General features: G+C 37.6%; 1 protein-coding gene across 3 annotated transcripts in view; it reads right to left on the reverse strand.

Moving 5' to 3' along the window:
* Positions 1–27,504, reverse strand: part of NAALADL2 (N-acetylated alpha-linked acidic dipeptidase like 2) — a 1,445,704-nt gene that overhangs the window by 55,024 nt on the left and 1,363,176 nt on the right. For all 3 annotated transcript variants that reach the window (XM_027875745.1, XM_027875744.1, XM_027875746.1), the window contains one exon: positions 14,128–14,221. In XM_027875745.1, the coding sequence (XP_027731546.1) occupies positions 14,128–14,221 (94 nt within the window). The remainder of the gene's footprint in view (positions 1–14,127; positions 14,222–27,504) is intronic.

A 27,504-nucleotide genomic window follows, 5' to 3' on the forward strand; every position in this document is an offset into this window, starting at 1 on the left:
TAAAACCACTACCTTGCTTCCTAGATAAGATATCCAAGTGAGGCCAACAGAGGGAAAGCATACCATGGAAAGAAGAGAAACAGATGGAGTGCATGAAGAATTGGCATCGGGAGCTCCCTCTGGATGTGTATTTGAAAAAAAGCCTCAGGGCAGGATACTTATTTACATTCTGACTCTCTGGTTATATTGTAACACAAAGTCTCCAAATCCTTTGCAGTCTTCCTCTCTAAGCCCAAACTCTCCAGACCAATTTTGGATTTTCTCTTCCAGTCACGCAAATTGTCCTGGCAGCAACCAATGTCTAAGGTGTCATTCTTCTAGCTGGGAGAGCTCTGCAAGGTTTTGGCATCCTGTGAATCATGTGCTCTTGTGCCTTATTAGTCCTCAGAGCCAGAATGTCATGTGCAGTGCAGAAATTTCACGGATATAAAAAAATAACGTGTCTGGTACACAATAATGAGCTTGTACGTTTTGCTTTCTCAAACCGGATTTGAGACTGTCATTCCATTATGCTAAAGTGTTTGAATACTGCACAAACACTTCTAGGAACATTTCACAAAGAAGTTTTTCTCACAAAGCCCAGTGATTTTTTTTTCAAGTACTGGGAAAATCACATTTTTTAGTATGGGGAATTAACAAAATCAAGATCTTTTGAAAAACACCACCATAATGGAAAGTTTTAATGTAATTTCCTCCAGGAAGGTATGCCATCAGAAAACAAGCCTGGTGGTGGTATAAAGCAGGAATAAGGATGATATACTGAGGACTAGAGAGAAATTCTCAGAAGGTAGAAGAGCTGGGAGTTAGCAGGCATAGGTACTAGCCTCAAGCTCAGTGAGTGCAAATATGTGACCTTGGCTGCGATGTTTAGCCAGCTTTCTGTTCCCTTCTGAGTTTTCACCATTACCACCTCCATGTGGAGATCATTCCTGACAACTTTTTTCTTCACTTCTACTCCTAGGCTGAAGAATATTGTTGGAAAGACGTAATAGAAGCATTCAGACCTAGCCTGTCTTCTTTGGAACTTCCCTTGGCTGCCTACCATGCCTAGAATGTTCTACCTCCTTATTCTCTCAATTAACCCTCAAAGATTTATTAAGTGCCTAATGTGACCATGGAGAGGAAAAGACAAAAATGAAACAGTCCTTATCCTTTTTTAGATTTCCTAATTCATTCAAAAAATTCAGCTAAAAAAAAAGAAATTTACAGTATAACTTTGTTGGATATTTAAAAGGAAAAGCAAGTTGTACATAGTAGATTTGCAGTTTCGTGTGTAATCATCTTTTTTGTTATACTATGTTATGGGGATGATTGTTTTATTCCATAAATTAAACATAAAATATATAAAAATTCAGCTCAAATGTCACCTTCTATGTTAGGCATTTCCAGATCGCCCCAGTCTTTAGTGCTATTCCCTTGATTAAGAAAAAAAAATTTGGTCTTTATTTTTATTTAATTATCTGTCTCCATATTCCACCTTTGTGCATTTCCCGAGGACCTATGGCAGTGTTTGGTACATGGTACATGTATATAAACCCTTTATGATTGGTTACTTGGGTTATTCTCCTCATTTCTGCCCCTTAGATATTAGTTTTTCTGAGCTTCTCCTCAAGCTTTTCTCCGTAACTAGAGCCTTCCCTGCCTGCTTATTCTCTCCCCCAATACTTCCCACCTCCTTTTATAAGTACTCTTTTACTTCTGAAATTAAGTTGTATCTACTCTATAGATGCATTTTATCTCTCAGGAGAATGCGAACTCCTTAATGGAAGAGACTTTTACATTTTTATCTCCAATAACTAGCACAGTGCTTTGCACATAGTAGGCATTTAATAAATGCTACACTGGATATAATTGAAAATAAGCCTTCAGGGCTACTCAGCAATTCAGTTCTTTATTTTTTCTGGACTCCCAGCACATTCCTCAATCTGTTCTAAACCTCCAGACTCCAAGCCAAAGTCCCCCTTCCTATCTGTGTAATCTCCACCTAACATATCAAATTTGTTTTCTCCTTCTTAGAGATTGAGACAGAAAGAGCACTTTTCCTCCTCTTCTGAAGAGGTAGCCATTGAATCTCTGGGCATTAAATATACATATACTATCACATTTGGTTAATATGTTGTTGAATCTAACTGAAAAACTTGTTTTCTTTCTCTCTTTTTGGTCTTTGCTAAAGGGGATTGGTAGTGGATGGGGGAGGAGTATATTTGGGAATGAAGGTAATGTGAAACAAAAGACATCAATTAAAATAGTTTAAGGAAAATATGTAAAAGTCCGGATTTTATCTTGCTATGCTTAGGACATTGAGATAGTTGCTCTCCTCCCTCACTCACCCAAACACGAACTATACCTCCATTAAAGGAGGAAAGTATAATAAAAAAGGGAGAAAAAAATTTACAAGACCTATTTTAAAATGATCTCTTTAGATGTGAGTTCTCAGGGAAAAGGTAAACATGGTGTTTGAATGGTAGGAGATATCAATTTATCATAAACACTGAAAATTGACATTGACAGCATAAAAATTAATTGAAAATGTCAACCTGACTTATCCTGACATATTTCAGGAGGCAGTTAGTTAGATACATCTTCTTTTAAATGAGAAATCATCTACTTTGTTTTTCATTTCAGAGGAGAATGCCAAATAAAGGCATTCTTTCATCAGGTGTTTACTGAGCACCTGTCATCACTACCAATAAATGTTTATTAAATACCATCCTCTCTTCTTATCTCCTTTGGTAGAATGAATGATAATAGCATCATACATTTAGAGAAAAAGAGAGAGAGAAGGAAGTGAGAGAGAGTGTTTGAGAGATAAATAGAGGGGAGAGGGAAAGGGGAGGAGAGAGACAGAGAGAGAGAGAGAGAGACAGAGACAGAGAGAGACAGAGAGACAGAAAGAGAGCAAGAGAAAGAGAGATAGTTAAAGAGGATTTGCCAACACATCAATCAAGTCTGATAACACTTTCAGTGGGCCACACCCAGAGTAGGTAGAGCATATTATTTGCACAATAGAGCAAATATTACGCACACGTTACAGATAAGGAAGTTAAGGCTCAGGTAAATTGTATCCTGCCCACTTCCTCTCTGGTGCCATTCCTACACTAATTTTTAGGGTAGCTTTTGAAAGCCCAGAGCAAAGAAATGTGAACTAGGTGCTAGGCACTAGGTAAGGAAAACTAGAATTAAAAATGAAAGAGAAAAAAAGAAAGCAGACACAAAAGTGTTTAATGTATATGTCCTTGACCACAGTGGTCCTAGGAAACTGGACCTTTTGGACTTTTGAGGAATGTGGTCTAGATAGGCATCTTGGGAAAGGTGTGCTGAATTGGAATTATTGTAGTCATTTGTCCCCAAGGAAATCTTCAGGGGCCTAGTCAACTATGATTTTCTCTAGGTAGAGGAGGTAATTCTGGGCTTTTTCTGATCAGATCTGGGGTGGTGTAACAGAAAGATCCCTGCATCTGGAATGCAAAGACTGGGGTGCAAATTCTTGTTCTGAAACCGTGTAGCCTTGGGTAAGTCACGGTAATCTCTAGTCCTTGATTTTGTTATCTGAAAAAGCAGAACCTATAGCCCATTAGAGAGAATGACATCAGATCCCATATTGGGAACACCATACTGTCAGTCTTCAAGAAAAGATTGGATGACTACTTGCTGGGCAAATCACTTAACCTCTCTCAGGCTCAGTTTCCTCATCTGTAATATAGGAATAATAACAGTATCTACCTCATAGGGTTGTCATGAGGATCAAATGAGGATCAAGGGCTGGGTAAATGCTGGTAATAATAATAACGATAGTCATCATCATCAACATCATTTTTATTATTATCATTATTATTATTAACAACCTAGCTTCCCTTCAAGGCTCAGTTCATGTTTTGACTCCTACATGAGTCCTATCCTAATTCCCTCAATTGTTAGGGATCTTCTCTCTAATATAACTTTGTATTGCTTTGTATCTGTGTATCAGTGTACAAGTGGTTTCCGTCTAATAGAATGCAAACTTCTAGGTGGTAGGGATAGTTTCCCTTTTTGCCAGCACCTAGCACAGAACCTGGCATTTATGAGGCCCTTAATAAATGCTTTATGGATTAAAATGGATTAAGCAGGTCCTTTCTCTTCCAGCTCTGATGGCTTTTGGTTTCTTTCTTTTTTTTTAAGTCTTTTTTTAAAGGCCCACTCAATTTCATTTTAAATCAAGAGTGAAATATACTGGTCATACTTGAAACTAGATGTGTTTGGGGTGGGGGGAGGATTTCTTTTTTATATCAAAAAATAGATTCACACCTGAATAATATTTCACGGAGCCTATTCATCTAGAAATGAGCTTATCACAGTTTTAAAGGTGCTAACAATCATATAACCACTGCTTAGGCTTCAATGATTCAAACTGACAAGAGAACGTGTGATTTATATTCTTCCCAAATAGGGTGGTTAAAAGTGGCCCGGCAGGTGATCTGGAAGAAGAGGGGGAAAGGATGTTACTTAATGTCATCTTAAAAATGCTTCACGGCATCACTCGACAGAAGAAAAGAAATTGCCAGTGTTGGTGGAGTCGGGGAAACAAAGGCCCTTTATTCTGCATTTTCTCTTCCTTCCGCTCTTTTAGGTGTGAATCATAATGAATCATCTCAGCGAGGCATTTAGAGATGTTAAATAAACAATAAATGCAGGTAGAGAAAAGAAAAGGGATGGGGAAAACTTGATCCTCAAGTTCCTGGAAAAATTGTGGCTCAACATGGCATGGATCCATGGACAGGACTGAAAGCCCTGTTCTATCTAAAAGACTGTTAATAATTAGAGCTAAAATGGCTACACAGAGAGACTTTCAGAGTGACCAGTCAGTTTTTATATGGGCAAAGTGACAGTGACCAACTTCACAGAGTGAACATGTCCTCTTGACAGTGATGCCTAGCACATAGTAGGTGGACCAGGCATTCTCTCATCTCCTTCTCTCTTTATCTCACATATCTCTGACGCTATTCTTTATTATTTCCTCCTTTTTTCTAGGATCTGACGAATACCTTGTCAACGATAATTCACCTTTGGTCCCTCTCATTTCCTCCAGTATAATAACCTCACTATCATCCCCAGTCCCTCTCCAATGTTCAAACTCTCCCTATTAGATAGTTCATTCTATCCAAACACACCCAATCTCTCCACCAAACTTTATAATATAGAAATCAAAGAAAGGGTAAATAATCCTATACATACATACAATCACACACGTGCATGTGTGGTTCAGTGTCTTTTGAGGTGGCAAAAACTGGAAACTAAAGGGATGTCAATTAATTGGAGGATGGCTAAATAAATTATGGTAAATAAATGTGATAGAATTCTGCAGTGCTGTAAGAAATTAAGAAATGACAATTTCCAAGAGACATGGAAAGCCTTTTATGAACAGATGCAGGCTAAAGTGAGCAGAATCCAAAGAACAATATGACAACATCAATATGATAAAAACAAAACAAAAAAAAACATAGCTTTGACTATACAGTTTGTTGGCAAGGTGATGTCTCTGCTTTTTAGTATTTAGGAATGGCACCAGAGAGGAAGTGGGCAGGATACAATTTACCTGAGCCTTAACTTCCTTATCTGTAACGTGTGCGTAATATTTGCTCTATTGTGCAAATAATATGCTCTACCTACTCTGGGTGTGGCCCACTGAAAATGTTATCAGACTTGGTTGATGTGTTGGCAAATCCTGTTTAACTATCTCTCTTTCTCTTAGCTCTCTAATAATAATAAAATAACTGTGTTGTATATTTGGAGGGAATAACAAGTTATACATGGTAGAGTTGCGGTTTTATGTGCAATCATCTTTTTTATTGTGCTATGCAAGTGTTTTTTTGTTGCATGAATTGAAAACAAAATTTTAAAAATGGACAATTTTGAAGACTTGTATAAACTGATATGGAATTAAATTAGCAGAATGAGAACAATTTATATAATAATAACAGCACTATAAAAACAAACAATTCTGAAAACTGTAAGAACTATGGCACCCATGATTCCATGGTACCTATGATGAAGGATATTATCCACCCACTGATAGAGAGGTGATGGACTCAAGATATAGAAAATATATATATATAATATATATATATACATATACATATACATATATATATTAACATGGACACAGAGGTCATAAATGTTTTCCCTTAACTATGAATATTTATTACAAGAATTTTTTTCTCTTTCTTCAATATGGTAGCAATGGGGATGCAAGGGAGAGAAGATATATTTTTATTGATTAAAAAAAAATCTTCAATAAAAAAGTCTCAGTAGTTCTACCATCCCTGATAACTTTCATCCTATTTAGCTCTGCCTTTTCTTCTCAGCTAAATTCTACAAAAAATTATTTTTACTTGCTGACTGAATGCCTCTTTTTTCCCCTCCTCCTCCTCTTTTTCTACATATTTAATTTTTAGATCAGTATAATTAATATTTGCATGTAGAAAGTGGTGCTAGTATTCCAAATTTCTGATGGGATACTTAGTAGCACTGTGTAAAAATACCAGGGGTCTATGGAACCCAGTTTGATTAGCACTTCTCTTACACACTCATCTATTTGACAAATGAGAAAAAAGATGTTGAGAGAGATAAATTGATTTACCCAAGGTCACACAGCTGTTCAGTAGAGGGATCAAGACTATTGTTGTTATTGTTATTGTTGTTGTTGAGTTATTCAGTTGTGTCCTACCTACTTCATGACCTCATGGATCGTAGCACCATAGGATCAGGCCCTTCTATCCTCTACTATCTCCCAAAGTCTGTCCAAATTCATGTTCATTGTTCCCATGACAGTATCTATTCATCTCATCCTCTACCATCGCCCTTTTCCTTTCCCTTCAATCTTTCCCAATATTAGGGTCTTTTCCAATGACTCTTGTCTTCTCATTATGTGGCCAAAGTATTTAAGGTTCGGCTTCAGTATCTGACCTACTGGTAAATAGATTGAATTAATTTCTTTAAGTATTGACTGATTTGATCTCCTTGCTGTCTTCTCCTGCACCACAATTTGAAAGCATCAATTCTATGGTACCCAGCTTCCCTTATAGTTCAACTCTCACAGCCATACAATGTTACTGCAAAAAACAAAACAAAACAAAAAAAAAAACATAGCTTTGACTATACAGTTTGTTGGCAAGGTGATGTCTCTGCTTTTTAGTATGCCGTCCAGATTTGCCATAGCTTTCCTTTCAAGAAGCAAGCATCTTTTAATTTCATGGCTGCACTCACCGTCTGCAGTGATCTTTGAGCCTAAGAATATAAAATCTGACACTGCTTCCATTTCTTCTCCCTCCATTTGCCAGAAAGTGGTGGGACCAGTTGCCAAGATCTTAGTTCTTTTGATGTTAAGCTTCAAGCCAGCTTTTACACTTTCCTCTTGCACCCTCATTAAGAGGCTTATGGACTAGAATGTGATTTACTGGACTCATGGTTCAGGGCAGCTTCTACTGGTATGCACTACAGACTAGACTTGTGAAAGTAGAGCTAGATGGAGGTTGAGGATAGTTGGGCTTCTAAGGCAGCAGCCCACAAAGAGACCAGGGCCTCAGGCAGAGCCTCCCTTTCCGTCCCTACTTCTAGCCTGATATTATTGACCTTGCTTGCGAGCTGGGCTCTAGGATTGAGCTCCTAAGGAGAAGATAGGGAATACTTGAGGAAAGTGAGACAAGAACTTGAAGCCAGCCTTGGAGGTGATCCCAGAATCTATTCTGAACAAATGTAGCCTCTACCTTTAAGAAGTCCCCCCAGATTAGTGTTTCTCATTCCTGAGGAAGGGGGTAGAGCCAAGACGTGCTGAGCAGCCAACAGATTCAGTCCATTGTGAAATCTTGTCTTTTCTACCTTCACAACATCTCTCCTATACATCTCTTCCCCACTCATATAGCCACCTTCCTACTTCAGACTCTTATAACCTCATCCTGAGCTTGGATTATAATAAGAGCCTTTTCTCTGATCTTCTTAGCTTTCTCTATCCAAATTCAAATCCATCTTTCACTTAAGAACAAAAATAGTTTTCCAAAAAAAATTAAAAATCCTCTATTTCTACATTTCTTACAGATAGAAAGGCATTGTCTGGGGGCACATGTGATCAGTCCTTTAATATCTATGATCAACTCAACGATCAACCATGATTCCGGAGGACTGATAATGAAGGACACTATTCGTTTCCTGTCAAAGAAGCGATCATAATATTCAGAGTGAGATTAATATTTTTAGAAATGCCCTTTATGGGAATTTGTTTTGCTTGGATATGTGTATTTGTTATGAGGTCTTTTTTGTTTTTTGTTTTTTTTTTTTGAATGGGTAAAGGGGAGATTGGAGGGATTAAAAATAAGTACTAGATAATTAAAAAAAAGAATTATAAAAAAAGAAAAGAAAGGAAAAAAAATGGAAGTCTGATCATGTCAACCCCTGCTCAAGGAGCACTCCTGGCTCCCTATTATCTCTAGGATGACATATAACCTCCTACATTTGGCATTTAAAGCTCTTCAGTACTTGGGCCATTGACCCCTTTGCAGTCTTCTTACACTTTACTCCCCTCCATACTCTCCATGATCAGGCTACATTGGACAGCTTGCCCATCAATTTCCTATCATTTTGCCTTTCCCTGGCTGTCCCTCATGTCTGCAATGCTCTGTTCCCTCACCCCTCCCTTTTAAATCCCCCAGATTCCCTGAAGATTCAGCTCAGATCCCACTTCCTGCAGGATACCTTTCCCATTGCCATCTTCCTCCCCCATTGTTAGTGCCTTCTCTCTGTGGTTACTTTCCATTTAGTTTCTCTCTATATAGCTTGCCTACACCTAGTTATTGACACATTAGAATGTTAGTTCCTTGAGAGAAGAAATTGTTTTTGCCTCTCTTTGTATCCCCAGCACTTAGCACAGTGCCTGACATATGGTAAGCACTCTGTGCTTGTTGCCTGACTGTGTATGTTGGCAAGGTAGATAAACAATTAGCTGGACCCCAGGTTAACTAATTGAAGAGAAAGAGATAAGGCTGAATCACAGTGGTAGAGTTGTACATCACTTCCCATGATGTTAAAGTGATTGTTCCTGCAAAAGTCCATCCCTTTGGCCCTCAATCAATAAATATTTTTTAAGCAACTACTATGTGCCAGGCACCGTCCTAAGCACTTCGGATACAAAGGTAAAATATAATCCCTATCTTTGAGGAGTTTACAATCTAATGGAGGAGACAACATGTAAACAAGGTACATATGGGACAAATAGGAAATAATTAATAGAAGAAAAGTACGAGAATTCAGAGAGATTGGGGAAGGCTTCTCATAGAAGATAATGTTGCATGGCTTCAAGTCACAGAAAACTGTGATTACAATAGAATCAAAATTAGAGCAATGGAGTGACATATGGTGGGTTTAAGTAGATAGTAGCTTGTTACCAATGACTTGTGCATGGAAAATGATGGAAAAGCATCATCTAGGGGCACATGTGGCCAAACCAGGAAGTGCTCTGGGTTTGTATTGAGACTGAGGCAGTACATAGCCAACCCGAGTGCTACACTGGTAACTTTGTGACAGAACAAAGACCTCCAGAATAGAAGCAGGACTTTCAAAAGGACATGAATGAAAATCATACATGAAGAGAAATCACGGAGGAGTTGAGCTCTGCTCATGGAGGAAATATCCACTGAAGATAACAGATATATCAGTATAAAAAAAAAGTATCAAAGTCTAGAAATAAAAAGGATTCCTATTTTAACAAACTACTATCACCACCACAGCAACAAAAACAGTGGAGGAATAATGAAACAATGGACATGTCATAGCAGTCACATATAATAAAGATTTGGAATTCCTGCCCAAGAACATAATTAGTATTGGGAACAAGTAAATGATTAAGAAATGTTGCTGACAATATCATACACCAAACTCCTAGCAAGGTATCCTGTAGAATTTGGCACAGAGAAAATCTATCTCCTCCAGTGAATTCCTCACTCAACCTAGTAAAATTTCTAGTTGAGGGTATCATGGATCATGGGATCAGAGATTTAGACCCAAGAAGGATCTCAACGATTATGCAATCAAAACCTTTTTTTTTTTTTGTACATAAGCAAAGTAGAGTCCAGATTAGGTGAAATGACTTGGCAAATGTGACAGAGGATGTCAGTAGGAGCATAAAAATTGAATACATGTCCCCAGACATTAAACCTGGTTCCCTGGACCACATAGCCAAATACTAAAAAGTCTCAATTCAGTCCCCAAACCCTCAGGACCCTAACACTGACTGAAAATATTGTGGGAGGAGGGGCATAGTTTCACCTCCAATTTTCTAAGAAACATCTGAAGTAAATCAGAAATTCTAGGACTTCTCTGTGATACAGGACTAATTTATCCTTCCGTCAAAGAGTCTAGCTTTCAAGAAACTCCATTCATAAGCTGAAGAAGACAGCAAGAATATTGAACCAGTCCAGATTCTGCCTAACCCTAAAATATCTAAGAATAACTAGGTGGTGAAGTAGATAGAGCACTGAGCCTGGAGTCAGGAAGACCTGAGTTCAAAGCCAGACTCAGATACTAGCTGTGTGACCCTGGGCAAGTCACTTAACCCTGTCTACTTCAGTTTCTTCATCTGTGAAATGAGCTGGAAAAGGAAATGGCAACCACACCAGTATTTTTGCCATGAATGGGGTCACATAAAATGACTGAACAACAACAGAACATCTGAGGAAGTGGGCTAGGGATGATTAAAAGTCACAGTTATTTAATGGTGGAGGTTGGGGAGGTAGTGACTGACAATTCCTTATAGTCCTAGCAAGTAAAATTTCAATTCAATTGAACCAAACTTTGTTAAGTGGCAACTCATCGCTTTTGGCACAGGGCCTCCTGATTCCCAGGTATGTATAATCTCATTTTGTGATGAAAGGAAGAGAAATTTATGGAAATGAGAAAGGAAACAAAACCAGAACTGGGGAGATTGGAATGTGCTGTGACTTTAGAATAGAGACAGGCTTCAAAATATGAAACTGTAAACCCAACTGGGCATGGGATTATCACCTTCAAAGTAATTTTCATTTCTCTAAAATTAAGTGATTGATGCTAATGAATTATCAGAGCTAATGGGGAAAAAAGGTAGATTAAATCAACATTGTCTGTTATTCAGAGAACACAAGAAAGAGCTGCCAAGAACCGTTTTCCATTTTGTGAGGAGCTACGGAGGGGGCAGCAAGCCACACATTGCAAAATGATGATTTCCTGCTGTGTCTGGATTGAGCTAAATAAATGTGTATATAGTCAGATCAGAGACTAAACGACTTTTATTTTTCTTGGGCACTTGCTGTTTGAAGAACGTTGTTAACTAACTTCTCTGCTGACAAAGACAAATGGTTGATATTAAATAAAAGCATCAAATTTATGTGACCATAAATTATATAAAATTGCTATTTTCTATGTTAAAGAGGGGATGGAGCTGCCCGAGCAAAAGGAAACACTGTACTCTTTTAGTAGCAAAATGGTCAGTGCATTGTCCTCTATCCATAATTTATTAACTAAGTGACCTTATCAAGTCCCGTAATCTCTCTGACATTCAATTTCCTCATCAGGAAAATGGGAATAATAATCCTCATACTATTCTATTTCCTGGGGTTGTTGTTGGGTTTCAATAATATAATGTATATAAAGTACTTTGTAATAGTAAATCATTAGGAGAATGTAAAGTTTTTATTACAACCTCATCCTCTCTATTCGATATAAGGTATCAGAGGACCAAATCCTGGCACTGACAATAACTACCTACATGACTTTAGGTAACGCACTTGGGCCTCAGTAGCCTCTCCGGTGCAATGAACGAGCTGGATTGTGACCTTCCGGGATCCTTCTCAGCTCCGTAACAATGGTTCTATGGGCATTCCATAGACATTACAGTATGCACAGCTAGAAGAACCCTCATAGATCATATGATCATAGGGCTGGAAGAGATGTCAGAAATCAGATAGTTCAATCCCCTCATTTTATAAATGAGGACACCAAGGCTAAGGGAGTTTCAGTGATTTGTCGAAGGTCTCATGAGTACTAAGGGAGTAGAATGAGGGACTGTGCCCAGACCTGCGAAACCTAAGTACAGTACTCTTTCTACTATGTCATACTTTCTCTTATTGGGTTTCCTATTACTAGGAAGAGGCACAATGGTTAGAGCACTGCTGGAGTCAGGAAGAGCTGACTTCAAATCTAGCCTCAGACACTTAATAGCTCTATGACCCTGGACAAGTCACTTAACCTTGTTTGCCTCAGTTTCTTCACTTGCACAATGAGCTAGAGAAGGAAATGACAAACCACTCCAGTATCTTGCCAAGAAAACTCCAAATGGGATCACAAAGAGACGGACATTACTGAAATGACTAAACAACAGAATTACTAGGAAACAATGTTTATAAAATATAGATAGACCTTGTCTGTCACTTATTTTAATCTTATGCTGCTTATGAAAATATATGCCCATTTACATGTCCATACAAACACATAGATCAGCAAATGAGCACATACATATTCATTCCTTAAATAATGTTTAGTTCTGGCTCACACTCAAAACAAGGTCATTCCACCAAATTCAGCTCTCTAGCAATAACCAATAAATCAACCGAAACAAATTTTTCTGTGCTAAATTATCCTTCTTCTTCGTGGTTGTGAAGATGGAGGAGAACTGAAATGATCTGCTGCCAATGTAAACTAATGCAATCAATAAATGAAATGGCCAGTTGTCAAATGGTGAAAATTACATGGCTGAAAATGCAATTGAGTTTCAGAGACTCTCATCCTTACCCTGGTCGCAGTGCAGGAGAAACAACATTTTATGGATCAGTCACAAAGACTGTTTATCTTTGACCGTAGCCAAGAACTTAAGACTAATTATTGCTCAACTGTCATAATAAAATCAAAAGAAATATAAACAATTTATGCTTATATTAAGCAGCTAAATATTATGTTTAATTTAACACTGTGCATGCATACTGCTTGGCTAATGAAATCATCTGGAATTATTGCCTATATTCAAAATAAAATAGCTATTTGGGTTTGAGTAAGTGCATGACTGCTGCATAATACTATGTTCTCACTAAAATATCCTCTGCTGGAAAACAGGGAGGTGACAAAATGACCCTTCCCTTACTATATGTGCCGTTGGAAATCATATGCATTATTTCTGTAGGTGAAAGTATTTTTCCTATGACAAAATTGTAATGGTAGAATTGTGTAGAAACCACCCGGCATAGTAGAAGGGTGACAGGCTCATAGATCACAGCTCGAGAGCCAGAAGGGACCATGGTGACCGCCAGATCTAACCTCTTCACTTTACAGATGAAGAAACTGAGGCCCAGAAATAAAATTAAGACTTATCTAAGGACACATTGGTAGGAACTCACAGGATGATCAACACTGAGTAGAATGCGTGAAGAGGCCTCAAAGGTCATCTAATGCAACCCCTCATTTTTCAGATGAAGAAACTGAGGTACAGAGAGATTGAATGACTTGCCCAGTATCACACAGGTACTGTGTGGCAGAGAAGAAATGTAAACCTAATTCTTCTGTCTCCAAATTCAGTATTTTTAATTTAATTTCTTTATTCTTTGATCCATAATTCATCTGACAATCTCATAGCTACAGAAGGGGAATGGGGCTGCCACAGAACACTTACCCATCTTAGATAACTCTCTCTCCTGCAAAATATAAATGAATCTCTAGCTTTATGAAGATGACTCCATGGTGGTCATGATGGTGGCAGTCAGGGACACTGAAGGGTAGGATAGTCATCTTGAGTAGCTATGGATTAATATATAAATCAAAGAACAAGTATACAAACTTTTAAATGATATATCCCTTTGATAGAAGCACAATATGAAAAGAGTAGTCAAAATATCTGTCAAATTCCAAGTTTCTCCTCATATCTCAACAGTTCCTCTGTCTTATCAATATGACAGCTAAAATTTTTCTATGCCTTACCTTGGTCACCTTCTAGAAGTAGGGAGAGACTTCTTGCATTGCTGAAAAGGGTAGAAGGCTGCTATACAACATTCATCAGCATATTACTATTCGCTGTTGAAAATTAGATGAACTTTTTTTTTTTTTACATTTGCTCAAATTACTATAATTCTCATAAATTACCTTTAAGGCTGTTTTGAACTTCTAATGCTATATCCAGAGCATTAAAGGGCAGAACTGGATCATTGGCAATTTGTAAAATCACTTCTCCTGAGAGCTGAAAGAAAAAGAGAAAAAAAAATTGCTAATGTGTTCAATAATTAAGTGGGGTTTGGGGGTTACAGGATGGTTAGTATTTCATATAATTTTTTACATCAGGGTAAAGAAAAAACACATGAAAAAGGATAAGATTTTTAGAAAACATTTATTCCAACAAGATGACGTGTCTAATATATATATATATTATAATTATGTATACATTATAATTATATATTATATATAATTTTAATCCTTTATTACTCAGGGGAAAAAACAAATCACTCAATATGTTTTACTTTTCTCAGGGTAGTATGAGGGAATTTAAAATCTGGTGTTCCTTAAGGATGAGATAAAGTATTGGAAAATATTTTGCTCCATAGCATGGAGGTGAGATATTTGAACTTTTAATCAACTTCTTAACAGATAGCTGAAGGTATCACATAACAGAAGACAGTGAAGGAACTGAAGGAGATAATTTAGAATGAATGTGAGGTTAATAGAATCAGTACCTTAGCATCATAGATGTGCATTGTATTTTTATTTAAAACACAATTGAACAGAAGATTGCTCTAAAACTTCATAAACCAATGCTCTTATTGGTCTCACCAGACTCCTAATCTTTTTTTTTTAACCGAAAAGTCATCACCACAATTGACACCACCCATAACCACATTAAGCTCAATTTTGAAAAGATGGATACAAGTTGTTGATCATACAGACAATGGATTTTAGAAATAATCTAGTACAATTCTTCATTTTATAAATAAGGAAACTAAGACCTAGAACCATGGAACAAATTACTAAGGGTCACAAACATTAAACAACTCCTACGTTAAAGCCCTGGGTTTGTATACTAGGGGTAACAAGAAGTCTAGATTAGACATGGTCTCTGACCTTATAGATCTTACAGCATATTAGGGAGATAAAAGAAAAAAGTATAACATATAAGAGAAGAGTCAAACATGTGGCCCACAAGCCCCTCAAGTACAGCCAATTCCAGATAAAAATCTACCTGATTTGAATGTATTGGTGTATTAGTTTAAAAATAAATACAAACATGTGTTTATATAATGGGCTTTCTAAATCAATATGAAGCCCACAGGGATTCTTAGATACCATTGATGTATATAGATACCAATTGCAACCCCTCTGACATTTTTGGTAGGAGGTCTTTGAGATTTGCTGTGAATAAAAAATTCATCACCCTATAGCCAACCTAATGATGAATAGCCATCATTACTCTTATATCCTTCCTTTTGAAAAAGCTTTTGGCCTAGCCACGCTCCAATAGTTGGAACTTCTTCTTCTGCCCCTTCCTCCAAGAAGGGGAAAAAATCAAATTGAATCTGAAATTGATTTTTTTTAAAATTAGAGCACAACGCCTCCTCTTCACCAGTGTCTATTGGATAACAGACATTGCTGAGCAGATAGACTTTGCCTATACTTCTGATTTTGGGGACACATATCCAAGGACTACATATGAGATGAGTAGGCTGAGAGTGATAAGAAGGGAAATGAAACCTAGGAAAGCCTCCTCTACCTAGGAAAGTTTTGCTGGCATTTTTTTTATGTTAGTAGTGAGATGTAGCAGTTCTGACAACAGCAGGGTGAGCCAGTCACCCTTCTATTTCTATAAAAAAAAAAAGCACCTGGCAACCAATACTGGTGCTTCCTAGGCATCTGGCCTGCTCCTGATCTCTGGGTGCAAAGTACTTCACATGCAGAAGGAAGGTTACTGGAAATCTTGCTGTGAGGGAAAGGGAAAGGAACTCTCCCTCAACCCCTTTCACAGCTGGTATAGATCTTTTCAAATTCTCCCCTTGGTTGAAGGGTAAGTGCATTGGTCTAACCAGCGCATTACAAACCTTAAAGCATTTTCATATCCTTTGATTCTCACAGCACTTTGAAGTTGGTAGGGCTGATATACTTGTCACCATTTTATAAATGAACTGAGCCTGGCAAAAGTTCATAGAAACCTATAATTGAAAGACCAGAGATCTGGAGGGGAAGGGACCTTATAGGTGAAATAGAAGCCCAGAGTTTCACTGACTTCCCAAAGTCACAGAATCAGTGAATCAAATATTTAGAGTTGGTAGGCCTCTCAGAGGTGATCAATTCCAAGGGCAGCAAGGTGGGCAGAGTGGATAGAGCGCTGAGCCTGGAGTCAGGAAGACAAGTATTCAAGTCTGGCGTCAGACACTTCCTATCTGTGTGACCCTGGGCAAGTCACTTAACCTCTGTTTACCTCAGTTTCCTCATCTATAAAATGAGCTGGAGAAGGAAATGGCAAACCACTCCAGTATCTCTGCCAAGAAAACCCTAAATGGGCTCACAGAGAATAAAGTATGACTGAAATGACTCAACAACTTATATGTGTATATACACACACACACATATAGATGTATACATCTGTGTGTGTGTGTGTGTGTGTGTGTGTGTGTGTGTGTGTATGAATTATAAATGGGATTTCTCCAATACTTCCCACTGGATTTTGTTGGTAATATGCAGAAATCCTGATGATATATATGGGTTAACTTTGCTGAAATGAACAATTGATTCAATTAATTTTAGTTGGCTCTATGGGGTTCTATAAATAAACTGTCATCATCTGCAAAAAAGGATATATTTTGTTTTCTCTTTGCCTATGTTTATTCCTTTAATTTTGCTTTCTTTTCTTATTGATATAACTAGCATTTGTATCAAAAAGTAGTAATAATAGACAACCTTGCTTTATCCTAGCTTTTACTGGAAAGACCTCTAGGTTATTTCTATTACATATAATATTGGCTTGTGGTTTTAGATAGATACTATTTATCATACTAAGAAAAGATTCATTTATTTCTATACTTTTTAGTGTTTTTTTCTGAACTTACTGAGATGATCATGATTTTTGTTATTCTTCTTATTATGGCCTATTATGTTTACAGTTTTTCTAATATTGTACCAACCCAGCATTCCTGATATAACTTCAATCTGGTCATAACTTTTCATAAGTTTCTGCAGCCTTTTCGCTAATGTTTTGCACTAGGAATACAAATGAAAGCATAAGATAGTCCCCACTCTCAAGAAGCTCACAATAGCTGGATGGTCATTTGTCACAAATGTTGGAGAAAAGATTTTCATTCAATTACTGCACACATTGGATGATCTCTGGGGTTTCTTACAACTATGAGATTCTGCATGAGTCTACACCTCCAAATCCAATGCTCTTTGCATTCTATTAATCTATTAGTCTATTTAAATTGTAAGCACCTAAAACACAGGGACATTGTATTATACTATTCCCCTTATATTGTTAACATTGAAAAGATGAGCTTTCATGGGATGCTTAGGATTGGTAAAGGAATTTTACATTTTCCCAAAAACAATCCAGTCACCCTCTTCTTTTTCAATTCAGGGCCATCTGTCCCGTTTGTTCCTGATAGATCTACTGTGAGACAAGCCCTTTAGCGTGTCTATCCCACGTTTAATCTGGGCAATAGACAGTCTCAATAAACTTGGCTTTTCCTGTTCGTATAGATCAGTTGAACTCTTTGGAGGAGTATACATCTCTTCCAGGAGACTCTGCAATACCTTAGGTTTTAGATATTCAACCCAATGTCAACCACCAACAGGAGCATCTGGTAGGGCCTCACTCTACACTGGAAATCCCCCTGTGACTTGGATTTTGCACCGAATCTCCTCCATGATAGTGGCAAATATTTTTGGTGAGCATGCATCTCCCTGTTTTAGGACTTGCCTGACATTATTATCAGGACGTCACTAAATAGTGTTATGTTCTCGTGTTACATTTTCCCAGGAATCCTGAATGATCTTGATACACGGATTGGAGATACCTTGTAAAAGTGCCTTCACAGAGGTGTTTTTTTTCCCTAGCTAAATCAATACAAACAATAAGCCCAATGGGATCTAATATTATGGTAATCTTTCAATTAACTGTGAGATGCAAAGGGTGTGGTCCACTGTTGAAGACCACTTGTGAAAGCCTAGGTGTTTCCTGCTAATATCCTCATTGAGGATGCCCCCACTTCTTGTACAAATATCTATCACAAAGATTTTGTCTAGGTAGGAGAGTAGGCATATAGGATGACAGGTCTTAATATTTCCTTGATTGCTTTTTTTCAGTTTTAATGAAGTATGAAGTAAAATTTTCCATACCTCCGGTGTCTTTCCATCTTTCAGATATGTTGTATATTGTCCCCTCAACACCCTCACAATTGTATCTCCCCTACCACGGATGTGCCCATTTTTGTTCTCTTTGATGCCATTTCTATCTCCTCCTCCTCTACCTCAGGAGTCTGGTATTGGGACTGAATATGGTGGTACCATTTTCCTCGAGGGAGAAATCAGCTGGTTAAAATGATTTTTATGTCTTTTGCAACTTTCTCCTGTTTGCAGTCCTTTCACTTTCTTTTTTGAATACCCTTGGGGTGACTTTACTTAGTCGGATATCTTGCCAATCTTTTTTAAACTGGTTTTACTCTCCACTGCTTCTCTGTGCTTTATGAGACTATACTGCTCATAATCATCCATCATCCTTGTTCATAAGATTTTGCAGAAGTTTATATTCTAACCCTGTATTCCCTTTGACAGCCATATTTCTGTTTGGCCAGTAGGCCAGATGTTTGTTTATTATAGTGTTTTTGGACCTCTTTATATCTCCTTTTTGTGGCACAATTAATTTAAATTGATTAAACTTCTGGATAAAAATTTTATATCGACAAAAGAAATTATAGCAACAGCAACAATAATAATTGCATCCCAAAGTTTAACTTGAAGGCATAGGAAAAAAGAATCAGAGAGAGAAATTATTTCAAACTTTTTTTTAAAGTATAAAAAAGAATAAGAAATAATAAAAAAAAGGTTTAATAGGAATCCACCATTTTCTTGTGCTTATTGATGCATATGTCACGACGCTTTTTGCTGTCAATACCTTCATCTCTGTTATGTGGAGGATAAAAATGATATGTAGATGATTCTTCTAGATTTCAAGAAACACCAGGGGTGAGCTACAGGTTTTCACTTTCCAAATTCCTTTTCCTTTGGTTTGCCATTCTCTTACTTGGGAAATGTCCCCATATTTAATGAAATGCCTGGCATACAGTAGATGCTTGACACTCCGGTGAGATAGTGTAGTGGACAGAATGCTGGGCCTGGAGTTAGGAAAGCCTGAGATTAAATCTGGCCTCAGACACTTATTAGCTCTGTAATCCTGGAAAAGTCATTTAAGTGCTGTCTACCTCAGTTTCCTAAACTATGAAATGGGGTTGATAAAAGCACCTATTTTCTAGGGTCGTTGTGAGGATCAAATGAGATAATATTTGTAAAAAGCTTATAGCCCAGTGCCTGGCACATAGTATGTATTTAATAAATACATTTTGAAAGAGATACAATATGTTATAGTGAATGAGTCCCAGGACTTGCAGTTCGGAATTCTTGGATTCAAATCATAGTACAGATACTTACTAGCTATGTGACCTGAGCAATTGGGTCCCATTTTACTCTTCTGACAAATAAGGGATTTAGAATAGATAACTTTGGGACAGCTAGGTGGCGCAGTGGATGGAGCTCTGGCCTTGGAGTCAGGAGGACTTGAGTTCAAATCCTGCCTCAGACACTTGACACTTAGTAGCTGTGTGACCCTAGGCAAGTCACTTAATCCCGATTGCCTAGCCAAAAAAGAAAAAAAAAAAATAGATACCTTCCATACTTCTACAATCAAGTGACTAACTGGAAAGAACTCTTTTCAGACTTCCTTGAAATTTTGAAATGATGCTTTAAGAAAGTGGTATGATCGGGAAAATCTATATTTTCCTGTTTTGTGTCTTTGAATTACTAAAAATAGGTGAAATGAACTGTCTGGTCTCAAAGGTCCTATTCAGCTCTAAAAATCTATGATTTTATGATTCTAAATTGCAATTTCACCATCATCAGTAGGGATAAAGCATTTTAAAACCTTTTAAGTTATATATTATAATAGCAGCCATTTTTCAAGGAAATTTACATACATTATCTCCCAGGGGCCTTGACACTGTATGCATCATGTTCTGACCCCTTTTTAGAACAGAAGTGGAGGCCTGATGGAACTTGTTCACATTTATCTAATTAGTGTCAGAGGCAAGATTCGAACCATGGTCTTTCTGGCTCCAAATTCAGCACTCTATCCATTGCGCCATGCTGCACAGATAGAAAATCTAATGCATGCTTGTAGATTAATAAGAGATTCTTGATAGAGATGGGTATTAGTTGACAAAAGAAATATTGTATTAGTACCATGACACTAATGGGTCATATTTCCAGTTTTTTTTTTAAATTGTCTATAGCATAATTTCTTTCAGCCTCAGTCTAATTTCCTCTTATGCCACTGGTAAAAGATACATGGTGGTAAGTACAAGATGTCCTAGTTATTGTTGAACAACTGGTACTGGGAAAATGCTACTCAGATAATCTACTTAAAATAAGAATGAACATTTCAGAGTAAATAAAAAAAAAGTTTCAGACTTTATCATAAAAATGAAAATTAATAAAAAAGTTATATTTTGTAACTGCATGATAATTCTTAGAATGAATAAAAATTAATCAAGTGATGATTTTGGGGGGGCATAATTTTTCTGACAATATAATTTGGCATTATGTGATATCCTTCAGTGTCTTGTACATGGTAGATGCTTAATAAAGTCTTACTGAATGATTGTCTTTGGCAGCATTATCATAAAGAAAGTCATTGCCTTAAAAAATATTCTAGGGCTTCATCAATTTTCCCAAGAGTCTATCTCAACCCTTTAACAGTCAAATCATTCTCATTTTAAGGGAATTCGCTTTGAGTGTTATTTTTCTTGGACCAATTACTCTCCAATAATGATAGTCACAGGTCATCACCATGGCAAGTTTGAACAACATTAGAATTACAAAATAGCTAACTCTGTCAATCAACCATCACCTGTTACGGAACTCATCCTTTAGATGAATGGATATAAGACATGACGAAAGAATATTAAAAAAAAGATAAAGAAATAAAGAAAAAGATAAAAGGAAAAAGAAAGAAAAGAAAAGAAAAGAAAAAGATGAAAGATACGAGCCATAGTATTTCCCCTCTGGCATCCTGTCACATATTATCACATCTACCCTACAAGGTTGTTGTGAGGATCAAATGAGATAATAGCACATGTAAGTGCTCTGTCAAGGTTAGCTCCTATTATAGGCACAGAAGATTCATGGTTTAGGTAGGTGTCCCTTGAAATCCTTCTGATCTCTAAGATTCTAAGATTGAATCAGTAAATATCTGTTGAAGGTTTAAGTTTCTAGCACTATTCTAATAGTGTACAGACATCCATACATGCAAATATTATCTACCTCTACTTTCCTACAATACCACGCACCCTCTCCCAAGTAGGTTAATCTCCTTAAATCTCTTCACATGTACATCATACTCATTCCCATATCTGAGCCTTTATCAAGCTGTCTCCATTAGTTAAAATGACCTAATTCCTTCTTATCTATTGACCTGAACCTTAGACATTTTTCAAGGCTGACTTCCTCAATGAAGTCATCTCTGATACTCTAGAGCCAAAAATCCTTCATTCTCTGAAGCACTATTGTGATATAGACCATGTGATTTACCTTTTTCTGATCTAATACTTTGTATTTAAGTTCAAACTTCTCTTCCTGAGTTCAAATCTGGCCTCAGACACTTACTAGCTGTGTGGCCCTGGACAAGTCACTTAACCCTGTTTGCCTCAGCTTCCTCACCTGTCAAATGAACTGGAGAAGTAAATGTCAAACCACTCCAGTATCTTTGCCAACGAAATGGGGTCACAAAGAATCAAACACCACTGAACAACCACAAAAGTTCAGAAGAACTTAAAACAATCTTCAACAACAATTGCATTTGTAATTCCATTAACTAGGAAACTCCTGCTGACAAGGTAGATTAGCAATTCATTTGTAAGTTAGAGTCTTAGAGAGTTGGCTGGACATTGAGACCTTAAGTGATTTACGGGAGGGTCACACAGCATCAGTATGTCTGAGCATTTACTTCAGCTCACATGTTTTTGACTCAGAGGCCATCTCTCTCTATTCCTTATGCCACACTGCTTCTCCTGTGATCACAGTATCACAGAAACACAGAATCAGTTCTTGATGTAGTGAATAGAGTGCTGGGAGTCCCGAAGACCCGAGTTCTAATCTTACCTCAGTCACCTGTTATGTCCACTGGTTTTCCTTACTTCCTTTAAGTACCAATTAAAATCCTATCTTCTACAAGAAGCCTTTCCCAACCCCTCTTATTTCTATTGACTTTCCTCTCTTATTTAATTACTATTGATCCTGCATATAGCTTATTCCTACGTAATTGTTTGCTTGTTGTCTACACCATTAGATTGTCAGGTCCTCGAGGACAGGGACTGTCTTTTGCCTCTTTTTGTATCCCCAATACTTACTGCAGTGGCTGGCACATAGTAGGCACTTAATAAATGTTTATTGACTGACCCTTTCTGTTGTTTCCTGTCTCTTCAAAAAATAATGGTTTATCTTTTTTTGTTTGCTTTTTTGGGTATATTTTCAAAGGAAATACTAGGAAAATTTGATCCATGTAGTTTACCAAAAGAATCTCTGTTTCTTTCCCAAAAAGACCTTGGGGAAGAAAAATTGCTTTGGGGGTTGGGCTTTAGCTGTGGCTACTCTGATGAAGGTAACAGACAGGAAGAAATGGGTTTGAACCTTTGTTGTTGAAAAGGCCAAAAGAAGTGAAGGTTCATTAGAGTGCTGGCTTCCCCACCCATGTGACTCAATTCGTTATGTTTTAGATGAGAATATGTGAGAGAGGACATGGGTAGGAAGGAACAGAAGGGTTTAGAATCCTATTATCTTTCATATCCTGAGGTTAATATACAAATATTAGTTTACTTAAGAAAAAAAAATTGTTTGCAATTACTGTTGACACTAACAATCAGCATTTGGATAGTTTGTCCAGAAAGTTTCCCTAAAGTGCTTATAAATCTCAAAACTCTATATAAACGTGAGCAATTATTGTTTCTCTTTTTTCTCCTGTCCCCCAGTAGACTACAGCCACTGATGGCTGCCCAGGTAAAACTGATTCACTTCCAGAAAGTGATGAAGCCATTAAGGGCCAATTACATATCTATCAGCGAAATCCAAAGACGACCTACTCTGGGCAAGTATTCTCATCATGTACTTAACATGGGCTCTGCAACTTTGGTCACTTTACATAAATTAATTAATTTTCAATTAATTTGTTAACAGTCTTTGGATTCCATTTACCTCAGCTTATTTTAGGTGAATATAAGCTGGACATTATGAAATCAAACCCCAGACTACAAAAGATGCCTTTAGTAATTAAAGTATTTTCTACCCCTGCTAACAATTAGCAGAATTAACTAAATAGGGATCGATTGTAACTGGGAGATAGAGAAAAGGTAAGAAGCAGATTACCTTGTCCAGTGGGTTTATAAAACTATTCCCGTTTGCACAGCTTTGTGTATTGTAAATTGCTCTTACCTAAACATTAGAGCTTTTGAACCAGACCTAGACAATCACTTAAATTTCCAGAAAAGTGGTAGTTGTTTGGTTCATTTGCTTTTGTATTGCTTGTCAGTTGAAGGTGGGATAAGAGGCTAATTTAACTCCGCTTTTATTAGGCTTGGCCCCAAACCAGATAAAATTTTGATGAAAATAATCCAGACATCATACTGATTATTTCAATATAGTACTTAAAAACCCATTTTAAAAAATCATCAATGAAAAAAATCATCAATGGCTCCCTATTGCCAATTGAGTAAAAATTTGAACACCTCTGTAAGGAAGTCTAGCACCTCCACCCAACATGTCTATGCCTCCTCCAAGTTACTCACCTCCATACTCTCTATATTTCAATAAAATTAAACTGTTCTCTGTCTCCCTAACATACTTTATGCTTTTGTGTTTTTGCTACAAGTGTGTCATCCAAGGACCATCTTGCTAAATTCAGGATCTCATCATCAGATGGTGGAGGATAGGATAACGAGTTTTTCAGCCACATTGACAAAATGACTAATCCTTAGGGCAGTGAAGTACTATGTTTCTGCTATTTCAAGGCCTGATGGAAATCAGAACCATAACTAGGTATTTTTGCCTCGGGCAAATACAAAACCATAAACTGTATCTGGGGCAAAGGGAAAGAAACTTGTTCTTGATTAAGGTTGGAGGTGGAAGAACACCATATTATGGGGGTATTAGAACGAGGCTGATATAAAGAAGGTCTGCATGTGGTGATGGGGTTGGGGAGTGAGGATCAGTCCATCCTTCCATGGGTCAGCTTCCTATCATGATTATTTATTCTTCCTAACTGTCATTCTCACACTGTTGATGGGTTGCAAATTCTACCAGCATCTTCTAAATTCTTTGTCCTTCAAATTCTACTCCCTGGGCTGAAAGTTCTAGTTGTGCTACATTATCTGTAACTCTGATGGTCTTATATATATTTAGTACAAAAAGTATATGGCCTTGATTTCCACATTTCTACTCTGTGATTTGGGGGGGGGGGTTGGAAGGGGATCATCTTAGCAAGCAGTAGCAGTTTGGGCTTCTCTGTTGAGGAGCAAGTGCTGTAAAGCTAAATGTAGAGGCAGTTTTCTCCTCCATGAAGGCACTGAGCCAGCATAGCACCTGGACCACCTCATCACTGGGACCACCTTCTGAAAGGCATCACCTTTTCCTTCTTTCCCTGCTATATCACAGGGAAGTGTGTGTGTGTGTGTGTGTGTGTGTGTGTGTGTGTGTGTGTGTTCGTATTATGACTCCCTCCACCCACCCCACCCTGGTAAAGTTATGACGAGATGTTTGATTTTGGGCCTACGGCCTAGACCTGTGGGTTTACTGTTTAAGGGAGGAAACTTTTCCTGTCACTACAAGTTGGCACCTTCTCTGCAACATGTATCATCTGAGAGAGTTGGCAGGGGCTCTGAGAGGTTTAGGTGATAAGATTAGTCAAGTTCACACTAACTGCAGTGAGAAAATTTTTTTTTTATTACATTAATAGCCAATTATTAAATTAGGATTAAAACTCTTTCTATTTCTTTATTCCGGGACCAGACGCTGTAGGTCATTCAGCCAGTCTCTGAACGACAAGGCTGATAGATGAAATTGCCCAAATCCTAAGGGAACATGCTATTTAACCTTGGGCAGGACCCCACCCAACTAGAAGACCTTACTTCTGTTTAACATGTAAACAGAATCTAATCTAGGTGTCTTGTAGCTCTAAAGCATTAAGCCCATGTTCTTGCACCCCTCCATTGGAGTTTAGAATAACCCATTTCCTGAAGGAGAAAACCAACCAGAGTGGTCTGGATAGAGATGGATCCCTTTGTCCAGATTACTAGAAGTAGCTGAGTCTCATGATCGAGCCACATTCTCAGCAAGAGGGACTGTAGACTTTCAGTCTACCTCCTCATTTGAAAGTCTACTCCTTCATTAATTATTCACCAATCAGGGCTGATTTTCACCTGTTGGGGCACCCCCTTTTCTAAAAGTATATCAAGGCATTCAGTATCTCCATTAAGTGTCTTTGGCTACCAAGAGAAACCACTGACCATCAATTTATTGATTATCAGCTAGCCTAATTAATAAATTGACCATAAATTACCCAGAAACTCTGTCTCCCAGCCTTTTCATCCATCTCACTGCACTTGTACATGTCAGAGGGTCTACTTGAACTCATGTCTTTCTGGCTCCAAGGTTAGCTCTTGATTTCATTTTTCCCCTGCTGTCTCTCTGTCCTAATTCTGTTCTTCATAAATTGTAAAATCTTACAGCACATTCCCAAATATTTTACAGAGAAATAATTATAAAAGATAAAGATAATAACATACTGCTACAATATATTACAAATTCAAGCAAGTGTTAAGACGAGGGGCAAAAGATCGAAAGAACTAGACTATTCCTTTGAACTACTGTTTCCACCACGAGCTGATTTGAATAATATTTTAAAATATATTTGACACTTACTATATGCAATTAGATTTTTAATGCATTTTCATCTTCTGGCTATAAATGTAATAACAGTTGTTGTAGAGTATCCCATTTAGAGCTAGTCGGGAAACCTTAAAAATAATAGGATAGGAGAGGAGAAGCTGGCTGCTGTGCCTTTGATGTGTGAATATATGCATGATGAGTTCCCAGGACCAATTTTTTCTAAACTAAATTCCAATGCTCAGTTGAAGTCACCCAATATGTATATGTAAATAAGTAATTACACAGACCAAGAATAAAGTCAAGCTCTAGCGCTCTTAAGTTGCCTGTCTTCTCCATTATATGTTGGGGGATGCTAAAGGCTCACCATTCCTGGATGCTTATTTTTCAGTGATGCATCTTAATCTCCTTAACAAATAAAAGAGCATATCTGGCATCCAATTAAAATTGAGTTTCAAGTAAACATGGTGATATGATCCTATAAAAACCATTTAGTTCTTAGATCATTGTCACCAATGCAAGCAACAAGCGTTTTTGATAGCTAATGTTGGATCAAAGGCAACATGACAAGGTGTCTCAGACACAGATACACACACAGACACAGACACACAGACACACACACACTATATGAGACACAGTCCCTTGATTTTTTTTTTTGCCCCTTGGTATTTTTTTTTTCAACCAAGGCATATTCCTGAGAGAAACAAAAATTAATCCCCAAGATTCACTGAGACTACGGTGGCTTGAACATCTCAGAAATCCTTGCATTTGCTCTGTATGTTACCTGCTGTGAACAGACTGATTGATTTTGTTCTACTCTTTTTTGTTGATCAATTGATTTTTTTCACTGGTGTCTGACTCTTTGTGACCACATTTGGGGGTTTCCTGGCAAAAATACTGGAGCAGTTAGCCATTTCCTTCTCCAGTTAGCCATTTTACAAAGGGTAAAACTAAGCTGAGAATGATTAAACATGAACTAGCAATTGTATGCATGCATGCATGTATGTATGTATGTATGTGTGTATATATGTGGCAGTATAGGTTGTAACAGGTTACCTGTGCCCTAAGCCTCCTACCAGCAAGCCCAATTTTTATCTCACCGGTGCCCATGTCAAATGTCTAGCTGCTACCATTTTCCTAGGTTTCTAGGCTTCTCTATACCCTAATTCAATCGAGGGGAAAGATCACAAAGGTTACCAGGGTGTTCCATCCCCACCTTATCCCCTGCTCCTCCACAAATACACCAGCCTCTTAGGTAATTTCAAGCATAATGAAGAGACAGAAAGGTGGGGGAAGGGTGGAAAAATCCAAGACAATACATTAATAAATGAATTTAGA

The sequence above is a fragment of the Vombatus ursinus genome, unplaced genomic scaffold (assembly GCF_900497805.2).
Source record: "Vombatus ursinus unplaced genomic scaffold, bare-nosed wombat genome assembly UNPS02014810.1, whole genome shotgun sequence".
In the NCBI taxonomy this organism is placed as follows: Eukaryota; Metazoa; Chordata; class Mammalia; order Diprotodontia; family Vombatidae; genus Vombatus; species Vombatus ursinus.